The sequence below is a fragment of the Equus przewalskii genome, chromosome 2, assembly GCF_037783145.1.
Source record: "Equus przewalskii isolate Varuska chromosome 2, EquPr2, whole genome shotgun sequence".
Taxonomy (NCBI): Eukaryota; Metazoa; Chordata; class Mammalia; order Perissodactyla; family Equidae; genus Equus; species Equus przewalskii.
This window is the reverse complement of record NC_091832.1, coordinates 19,812,249-19,822,513: the sequence shown is the minus strand read 5'-3', so window position 1 is coordinate 19,822,513 and position 10,265 is coordinate 19,812,249. Positions and strand designations below refer to the sequence as shown.

The 10,265-nt window shown below is 48.8% G+C and overlaps 1 protein-coding gene across 2 annotated transcripts; it reads right to left on the bottom strand.

Moving 5' to 3' along the window:
- Positions 1–2,539: 2,539 nt before the first annotated feature.
- AIRIM (AFG2 interacting ribosome maturation factor) lies at positions 2,540–10,193 on the bottom strand. 2 transcript variants are annotated; one of them, XM_008517885.2, is made up of 5 exons: positions 9,787–10,193; positions 9,387–9,664; positions 7,323–7,502; positions 5,344–5,462; positions 2,540–5,174 (listed from the first exon to the last, which is right to left on the bottom strand). In XM_008517885.2, exons 2-5 carry the CDS (start codon positions 9,659–9,661, stop codon positions 5,137–5,139), a joined length of 612 nt encoding a protein of 203 aa, XP_008516107.2. In that variant the 5' UTR covers positions 9,662–9,664; positions 9,787–10,193; the 3' UTR covers positions 2,540–5,136. The 2 variants fall into 2 exon arrangements, with proteins under 2 accessions (XP_008516107.2, XP_070450286.1); XM_070594185.1 differs by having other exon boundaries at positions 5,344–5,466; positions 9,787–10,166.
- Between the last annotated feature and the right edge of the window lie 72 nt (positions 10,194–10,265).

Genomic DNA, 10,265 nt, shown 5'->3' with positions numbered 1-10,265 from the left:
AGGATTAAGGCTATTTCTCAAAGAATGACCCTGCAGCGCAATGGGGGTACTTGAAAAGAATGCAGATACCCAGCCCCTGCCCACACATGCTGGATTAGAATCTCTGGGGCTGCGGCCCTAACAGGCTGTACCAAGTACCAGCCTCAGAAAAAAGGACTTTCCTGTGCACTCTGTAGAAGCCAAGAAGGAGCCTTCCAGGAATGATGGGGAGGAGGCAGAGTGCCTGGAAGGGGCACCCATGTCATTCCTTAAGAAGGGCTGGCTTCTCCTCCTGGCCCCTGGCACAGGGGGCAAAAGTGTTGGCAGACCGCCCCAGGACTCACTCCAGCCCTCCTGGCTACGGGATCAGGAGGGAGGGTGACTGGCAAGGCTGCGGCTGCCCCCAGAGGAAGCCTCGTGTGCCACTGCCAAGCCACATGGCGGCCATACTGCACTCACCTCTGTTTGCAGGAATCACATCCCATGCAGAGCTGGGTAGTCAGGAACCCAACTCTTGTCACAGCTGAGTAGGCGTTAGGGATGCTTTTGGCTTCTGCAGCAGAGAGGAAACAGTGGCGTAAGGAAAAGACCCCTTTCACCAAAACCAAGAAAACCCTGGGGCAAATTCTGGCGACGCTGCTGACAGAGCTGTGGGCGCTTAGAAAATTCACTGTCTGCCATCTGTTTCTTCATCTGCTGATGGAGGTGGGTCTACTTGCCCTGATGCTTCTTAAGGGTTAGGGCAGATGTCGGCACAGCACACAGCTGCACACTTACTAGGTGACTAATAAATCTCAAGGAATTTCAACCCCTTGAATGTTTATAAATTTACCAAAAGCCTCGCTCTCCTCATTTAAACCTTACAACTTTGTAAGGCTATCATCTCCAGTGTAAGATGAAGAAACTGAAACTCAGAGAGGGGAGTGACTTACTCAAGACCACTCAGCTAGGAAGAGGCTCCGCTGAGACTTGGACCCAGGTCTGGGCTGCCTACAGTTGAGCAAGCTTTCCCGAGTTGATTATCAGCACATCAGCTCCTTCCCCTCATCCTTGGACCCACTCCTCCAAGTGTTACTCTCCCTGCCTTCTCACAGGGAGAAGGAATCAACCACCCAGTGCTTACATAGGTTGATGCTGGTACCCGGCCCCTCATCCTGCCTCAAGTCAGACTGCACACAGCCTGCACTCCTCCTGGGCTCTTCAGAGCCTAGGATCCCACTGGCTTTGAAAATGCCCTGCTCTGCCGCAGAGAAGAATCCTGAGGTCAGTTTCTAAACGTGGGTGCAGTAGGGACAGGAAAGAAACCCAAATTGTTCATTTCATCCCAACAGACTGTCTCACCAACAGGGAAGGGGGTTCTGACCACCAAGAGTCTGTTCCCCCAACTGAGGGGAACAGACAAGAACTCACATTTGACATCTCAACCCCTAGGCCGGTGACAGGCTTCAAGGGGGCGCTGGGAGTATACCCGCTGTGGTGACACTCCCAAATTAGTTTATAAATGTAATATGATTCCAGTAAAAATGGCAAGAGTTCTTGCTTTATTGGGGTGAGTGGGTGGGGTGAGATTAGCTAATTGAAAACTCCTAGGGAGAAAACCCTAAGGAGCAGGGCTGGGGTAGAGGACGGGCTGCCGAAACCCACCAGGTGTTAAGACTTTGGAGACAACCGAAATGTCCCTGTGGAATGGGCTGGTTAAATAAGTCCTGTGCACCCACACAACAGGAAACTGTGCAACTGTTTTAGAAAAAATTAAGAAAGCTCTTTAAGTATTCAATAGAATGATCTCTAAGATACAGAAAGTGGAAAAAACAAGGTGCAAAACTGGGTACATAGTATGTAACTACTCATAAAATTAGGGAAAAAACACGAAAACGTATTTGCTTGTTGTATTAGTTATCTATTGCTGTGGAATAAATTACCCCAAAACTTAATGACTTAAAACAAATACTTATTATCTCAGTTTCTGTGGGCCAGGAGTCTGGGCACAGCTCCGCTGGCTGCCTTTGGCTCAGGTCCTCACGAGGCTGTGGTCTCATCTGAAGGCTCAACCGGGAGAGAGAGGCTCTGCTTCCAAGCTCGCTGGCCCGCGGCTGTTGACAGGCATGGGTCTCTCTCACGAGCGCTCCACAGGGCTGCCTTACAGCACCGCGGCTCAATGCCCCCCGGGTGAGTGACCCGAGAGAGAGCGAGGCCATCCAAGACGAAAGCTGCGGTCTTTTTTCATAACCTACTTTCAGAATTGGTGTCCCACCACTTCTGCAGTCTTGTATTCATCAGGAGCAAATCTCCAAGTCCAGCCCACACTGAAGGGGAGGGGAGTATACGAGGGCGTGAATCCTGGGGGTGGGAGCCTTGGGGGCTATCTTAGAGGACACCCACCACCACACTGACGGAAGCAAAGAATACTTTTGGAAGGAGACACTAGAAACTTTGAACATTGGTTGCCTCCAGGGAAGGGAAGTGAGTACTGGGAGAGGAGAATTCTTCACTGACTATGCTTTGTACCCTTTGAATTTGGTACATGTGATTGTCTCACTTACTCAAAAAATAAACCAAATTTATTTTAAATTTAAAAAGAACAACTACAAGGATAGAATTTTAATGGAAGAAAAGCTAAAATAAAAACAATTATACTTAAATAATACATAATTATTACTTAGCACCATAAATATACTTGCATCTATTTATAGTCATGATTACTTGTTTCAATGAGGGAAGTTTACAAAACTCTTATTATACAGACACAGACACACAAACAAGCAACTCCCATTTGCAGCACAAAATACATCCTCTTGAGGCAGGGATTGAGGGCTGCTCACAACCTCGTTCCAGTCCACCCTGACGGGCCCACTTCCTGCCAGCCTCCCACCCTTCCGGGAATTAGAGACGTGCTAGACTGAACCAGTACATGGTCGCCAGTTCTAGGGGGTAACAGCCACAAGCACAGTGCCCGGCACACAGCAAACTTTCAGGATGTGCCAGCTTCCATTCGTTCTCAGACGCGGTCTTTGCTCAGACTGTCTGGCCTTGCGCGTGGAACACCCTGCACTCCTCTCCCAGCCCAAGAAACACGAGCCTCAGGGCCTGACTCAGACGTCACTGTCACTGTGAAGTATTCCCACAAGCAGTTAGTTATCGCCTTTATTCTCCCACAGAATTCTGTTTTTACCTCAAATACAACACTTTTATTATTGTATTACAATTTAAATCGCTCCAACTCAAAGTCTGGTCCTTGGCTCATCAGCATCACCTGGGGCCTCATTAGAAATGCAGAGTCTAGGGCCCCAGCTCAGACCTACAGAACAGAGTCTAAATGTCAACAAGATACCAGTGGCTTATATGCATGCTGCAACTCAAGAAAAGTTTAAATCTTGCCCTGGTTGCACCAAAGGCCTTTCTAGGGCTCTCTTTGAATCTCCAGAGCACATCATTAGACCTGACACCCAAATGTCTTAAGTTTTATTTACAATTATTATGTGTGATAGAATAGATTTTAAAAATTCCTGGAATGGGGGGCCGGCCCCGTGGCTGAGTGGTTAGGTTCACGCACTCCGCTTCGGCGGCCCAGGGTTTCGCTGGTTCGGATCCTGGGCGCGAACATGGCACCGCTCATCAGGCCATACTGAGGCGGCGTCCCACATGCCACAACTAGAAGGACCTACAACTAAAATATACAACTAGGTACTGGGGGGGATTTGGGGAGAAAAAGCAGGGGAAAAAAAAGATTGGCAACAGTTGTTAGCTCAGGTGCCAATATTTAAAAAAAAAAAAAATTCCTAGAAGAATATACATTATATTATTAAAAACAGTTATTTGGTAGACGGACAATGTGCATTTTCACTTGCTATAATCCTTCAATTTTTCACAATCAGAATGAATTACCTGTACAGGTAGAAAAAACCATGAAGATTTGGAAAATTACATGTAAAATGTAAGATATAATGCAGTCATAATATGGTATATAATGGTATACAATTGTGTTGTGCTACATTTACAGATATGAAAAAATGGTGAAACTATATTGGGGTTTTTTTTTTTAAAGACAAATTGAATAATAGTTTGTATCAATGATACCATATTTGTTTTCTTTTTAAATTTGTGAATATGGACACTAAAAGGATACAAATCAAAATATCTCTAGTGGAGCTTGTTTCTTCCTTTCCACATTTAAAATTTTTTATATAATTTTCCTATGACTGAAAAAGCATATATCACTTCCATAGTAAGGAAACAAAAAGTCATTTTCATTTTGAAAAATATCTATACTCTTTATTGAGCCCTTTTACATCCAATGACCCAGATTTTCATAACAGCCTAGGAAGCTGACAGGTGTGGAAGCACCACGACCATTTCACAGATGGGGGCACTGGGTCTCAGAGACACAACCCTGATCGCCTGACTCTGGGCTGGTGCTCTGCCACCCACACCGCTACTCCAAGATCAGAGGAACCTGGCAAGTCAGCTGCCAGCTTTGGTCAAAAAAACCTCGTCATTTGAGAAGTTCCACTATTCCCAGTTACTCCCTCTCAGATGTGAGAGCAACAGGGGGACACCCTCACGACAAGGCTGTCAGAATAATTCACGCTGCACCACCGCCCCCTGGTGGTAGGCTCTGGAAACTGACACATCTTGATGATAAGGAGCTACTGCAGTTGGAAAACCATTACTGTTTTCCATCAACATCACCTTTATTTCTTTAAATCATCAAAGCCACTTTCTCTTTAGCCAAGGAGTTGGGTATTGACACAAACACACGAAACCAGGGCCTGGTGTCAACCAGGCTCAGAGGTCTGGATGATGCCGAGGCGGTGCCACTCTCTACCCCATCCTTTCCTTGCCTACCATTTCTGTGGCTGCTGCTTCTGCCCTCGGTGTTCTTCGGCACTACCTTTCCAGTGTTCTCTCTGCCTCCGTCCACTCCCCTGAGCCTTAGGAAAGGGCAAGAGATGGCCATGTACCCTCAGCCATAACATCAGAAGCCCCAACATCAGAAACATCTAGCACAACCCTCCCAAGAGCCAGCCCTGAGGCTCCAGGCATTGACCTTTCCAATATGCCAGGTTGCAATACTGGCATTTCTTTAGAAATAGCAGAGTGCAGCAATGTCGGTCTTCAGCTGCATCCCCTTCGTCTGCAGATGAACACACAGCTTCCTTACTCTTCCAGGAAGAAGGAGACATTCAACAGGACATCTGGAACAGGAAGAGAGAACAACTGTGCATGCCACCTCTCCAGAGAAGATGAAACATCAGATGTATAAAAGACACAGAGGCACGGCAAGGGCATCTCTATAACGCTTCTGAAGAGGGGAAACACAGGCAAAGAAAGGAGGAGACATGAGGGAATAAACGAAAACCATACTCTGTACAAGGTCTTGGTGTTCCTCTTCCGAAATTTGGTCCCAGGCCTTGGGCAAAGCTTGGATGTTGACCAAGTCCTCCCACTGGATCGAAGACAGGAGGTACTTTCTCTTCAGGTACCTTCCTGGAAGTTAAGGACTGCCCCAAAAGAAAACGAAACATTGAAGGAAAAAAATACCCTGGAGAGAGCTCTAGGGAGCTGTGAAAGGGCAGCTATCGTGACACGTCACCGAGTGGGCAGGGTTCGCCTGTGTGACGCGTCCTTACTGAGCACCTCTTGCTTATGTGGCTCTGCGCTAGGGGGACAGAGGAATGAAACGCTGCCCTGCCGTTTCGGATCTCACCGTAGTGGGGAAAAAACCAGACACTAAAAAGAAAGAATCTAAGTCACACGAAAGACAAAACTCAGTGGAAGTTGAGGACGAACACATCCAGTTTAGAGGGTAGCAGAAGATTCCAGCTGAGAGGAAAAGCATAAGCAAAGGTACAGAGCGAGGAAGCATGGAAAGATTCAGCGCCGAGAGAATCGCCCACCCTGGCTGGCAGGGGACACGTGCAGAGTAGCAGCAAAGGTGGCTGACAGGGCAGCTGGAGCCAGAACACAGAGAGCGCTAAGACCACTGTGGGGACTCCGCACTTTACCCTCCGGCAACAGCAGCTACTGAAAACTCCTCTACAAGCAACAGGCTCGGCACTAGAGCTCCTGAAGAGCTCCGGAGCGGGGTGACCAGCCGGGGTGGCCAAGAGGGAAAGAAGCTGGGGACAGAGAAGCCTGTCACGAGGCTGCATGGGATGAAGGGTCTGAGTGAGAGATAAGACACTATGGAAGAGGCAGTGGGGACAGAGAGAAAAATACAAGAAGCACCAGAGAAACAGACTCGGGGACCTGACAGGTGACTGGGCAAACATTCCTAGAACAGTAGCTGGCACGGGAGTGCTCGGCACCGTCAGTGCAGCTCCTGCCCCCACTGCACATGCTGCTGTTTCCACTAGAAAAGAAGCAGAGGGAAAGGCGGAAGGTGCTGCTGAAGTTTCCAGACTGGGTGCCGAGACAGGGTTGATCCTACAACTAAGAGAAAGGGAGCGGAAAGTGAGGGCTAGATGGAGGGGCTCCAGTGTAAATCTGAGCCTGCAGTGCTGTGAGCACCCCACTGGAGGCACCTGCAGAAAACTGAAAATCCAGACCAGAGACAAGAAGAAAGGCTGGATTGGGGACTTACCCAACTGAAGGCAGAAACCTAAGCCAGAGGGCAGAGGTGGGCAAGACTGGAGAGGAAAAGGCCAGCACTCCGACTAACTGATCTTTCCACCTCCACTCTTGCCCCCACTGCCCACCCCAAGTCTTTCCTCAGGACACGGCCAGGCCGACACTATTAAAAACAGTTTTAATTATGTTACTCCTCTAACAGCTTCCCACCTCACTGAGAGGAAAAGCCAAAATCCTTTCAAAGGCCTCCGAAGCCCTACGAGGTCTTGCCCCGTCCTCTGACCTCGTCTCATTAGGCGCCCCCTCCTCACTCTGCTCTAGCCACACTGGCCTTCTCGCCACTGCTCAACCTCAGGCAGGCTCCACCTCAGGGCCTTTGCCCTGGACATTTCTTCTGTCTGGTACCATCTTCCCCCAGATACCCACAGGCCTCCCTCCGTCGCCTTCTTCAGGTCTTTTCTCAAACGTCACCTTTGCAGTGAGGCCTGCCCTGACCACCTTATTTTAAATCAGAACCCCACCCTCACCCCTCACTTCTTCCACTTTATTTTTCTCCACAGCACGTTCTATACAATTCCCTTTTTAACGCGTGTCTCTGAGCACCTGGAACAATGCCTGGAAGGCGTAACTCAATAAAGGACCTGAGGAAGGGCTGTACGAAGGGGGAACCAAAGAGAACTGACCCACACTACACAGTTTTGTAATCTGTAGCCTTATAAAAAAGACCTCCTGGAACAGCTCTGGCCACTATGGGAAATGCGTGCAAAGGATACGAATTTCGATAATGTCTCTCAATATCTTGCAACCACTCCAACATATCAGCCACAGAGGGGCTCACAGCTGAAGCCTGCAGGACAGCATCAGTGCTGATCGTGTCTGCGTGCTGCTCATAGATCTGAAGCACCCGTTCCACGTGGCTGCTGACTGTGTCCCGCACCTTGAGGAGAGCAGCTCTGGGGGGAAAGTCTGATATTAGGCAATACCATGAGAAAGGCCTAAGGCAGGGTTCCGCCACCTTGACACACGGACATTTTGGACCAGATGATTCTTTGTGGTGGAGGGCTGCCCTGTGCATTGTAGGATGTTTAGCAGCATCCCTGGCCTCTACCCACTAGATGACAAAAGAAAACCACACCCTCCCCTCCCCAAGCTGTGACAATCAATAATGTCTCTAGATACTGCCAGATGTCCCAACCAGAAAAACTGCCTCCAAATGAGACCAACTGATCTTAGATTAGTGACGGTGCCTTGGAGTAGGCGTGGCTCAAGAATTAAGAAGTGACTTACAGACGGAGAGGCTGAAGAAGTTACATGGCTCTCAAAGCTGTATGATAAGCCTGGTTACCAAAGTAAAGAGTAAGGGGCCTTTCTGGGGCTGCCATAAAACCATATGAGGAGAGCAGACGCCCACCTACAGTCCCATGCCATGAACGTGAAAGGGAGTAAGCAAGAGGAATGTGAGGCAATAAACCAGTACTGTTCAGGTGCTAGTAAATTCTTAAGTGGTAAAGTCTGGGCTCAGGATGCACACAGACTATTCCAGATCTTAGGAGTTACTTATTCTCAATCATGTATAAAAACAGTCAGTCTTGCTCACTGCACATCCTAAATCCCTAGAACATCAAGACTGGAAGATGGAGCAACAAACACTTGTTCACTGAATGAATGAATGAAGAGGGTTATTGTGAAGATTAAATGCAATAATGCAAATAATGTGCTTGGAGGAGCGCCTAGCTTATGGTAAATATTGTTACTATTCCACTGGTGACTCCAGGGGACCCAGCCACCAAAAGGAAGGCTACAACTTCCCAAACGGGAAGGCATTCCCTAGCCTAGAATTGTGGCTTTCACATATGTTTGATCTTGACTCACAACTAAAATAGACTTAAAATAACACCCCAATACCCATACAGAAATACATACTCAATTGAAATAAAAGTTCACTATCTTACAACATACCACAACATAACTTAATTGACTGATTATCTATTTCACTCCACTAAGGAGCAAGTCTGGTTCGCTGTATTCCCAGGACCTTGTGCTTGGTATCCCAAAGGTGCTTAATATATTTTGTCCAAATGAATACAAAGAAGGTCCCCATCTTTGACAGTTTCCTATCAGTCCATGGCACAGACTCTATACATTAGAACCTTGTTTTGTTCTGGTTAAGGAAAGGCCATGCGTGCCCTGTCTCTTCTCTGTCCTCAATTACCTATACCTCTAAGATAGAGGGCCTAACATTAGGCATAATGAGCGCTTAGAGATGTGTGGCTCCTGGGCACAGAGACACCAATGCACCGCAGAACAAAGTGCCGGTGAAGAGCTCTGGCCTTGGTGTCAGGCACACCTGGGTCAGAGTCGCAGCTTTACTAGTTACTAGCTGTGCAACGACACGCAATCTGCCTGAGCCTGTTCCCTCACCTGCAAAAATGGATTAAGTGAGGTTAAGTCGCACAGTTGCTGAAAAGATTTTGAGATAAGGCACGGAAACCCCTTAGCCCTGGCACCCACTCTTTACAGTATAGCTCCTCATAGCTTTTTATCAAAAAGAAAAACTGTAGAGGAGGGCTAGTAAGCATTCTCCATTACTTTTCTGTTCCACTTTTGTAACTTTTACTAAGTCCACCACTGCCATGCTTAGCCTGACAAGGGAAACGCCAGAAAATGGCTTTTGATAGAAGTCCCACCGCAACAGATGAAAAGGAGGCAAGGTTGAGACCCCTTCAAATACGCTCTCAAGTAAGGAGAAAAACATCCTTCTGACTGCTCCTGGCTACGTACAAAACACCCAGTTTTAAAATCTTTCCGCCAAGAAGGAGCACCATCGAGCCTCTTACAGCCGCTCCCCTAGCTTGTCCAGGACAGTGTCACCAGCCGCTAGCTGCTTGCGCCTTAGCCGCTCCTTTAAGTCTGGGAAGGCCCGAAGTGCCGGCACGTCCTCAAATCGCAGGCTCTGTGCCGCCTGCAGCTGCTCTGCCAGGTTGCCCAGGGAGGCCAGGAGGGGCTGGCAGTCCCGCAGGGTGCTCTGCCACAGGCCCTGCTGCTCCTCCACCACGGGAAAGCACTGCCTCAGGGCCTCCTGCACAGCAAGCAAAGGCTGATCTTGAGTCATCTTCTGTTGGGGAAAAAAAAAAAGAAAAGAAACATCACTAGGGTCCCAAGTAGGTACAGGAAGTACCGGGTCAAGGGGGGTGGGGGGCTTATTTCCGTTCTCAGGTGAGGTCCAGCTAAACCTACCTTGGCAGGTGAGGCCGTCTGTCCATCCCTTCCGACAGGCGCGCGGCCTTGTCTTACCTCTAGAGGGGCTCTCGGAGATAGGGTCCTTATTTCCCACCTCGGGAAGGGTTTCCTGACTCTCCCTCGGAGGAGCCTCGTCCCTGGCCACCGCAGTCTCCTGCGTCAGACTGCGGATCCCGGGGCCGAAGCCCGGTCTCCCCCTCGCCTGACCCGTGCTTGCGGAGCCGGAACCTCTTCTCCTCTCCTTGAGACTGCTGTCCTAAACCAGCGAGGAAACTCAAAACCGTGCAATCAAACTTTGAGGACGCTGTAAGCCCGCCACCTTGCGCCCGCAGTTCCCTGGCGCACGCCCCAACGCGGTTACGGAGTCGCTAAAATATGTCGTCAAGCCGCAATGCCTTCTGGGTGCTGTAGTTCTACGTGTGGACTGGCTGACTGATAGCGGAGCTTCCTTGTGATTGGATGTTGTGGGAATCCTC

What these genes read in the sequence shown, in the direction of transcription:
- AIRIM (XM_070594185.1), bottom strand. Translation starts at nt 9,661, where the DNA reads ATGACTCAAGATCAGCCTTTGCTTGCTGTGCAGGAGGCCCTGAGGCAG. An exon ending in GACAAGCTAGGGGAGCGGCT is followed by an intron (nt 7,503 to 9,386) that starts GTAAGAGGCTCG and finishes CTTTCCCCCCAG; the next exon opens with AGCTGCTCTCCTCAAGGTGC. An exon ending in GAGAGACATTATCGAAATTC is followed by an intron (nt 5,467 to 7,322) that starts GTATCCTTTGCA and finishes CTTAACTTCCAG; the next exon opens with GAAGGTACCTGAAGAGAAAG.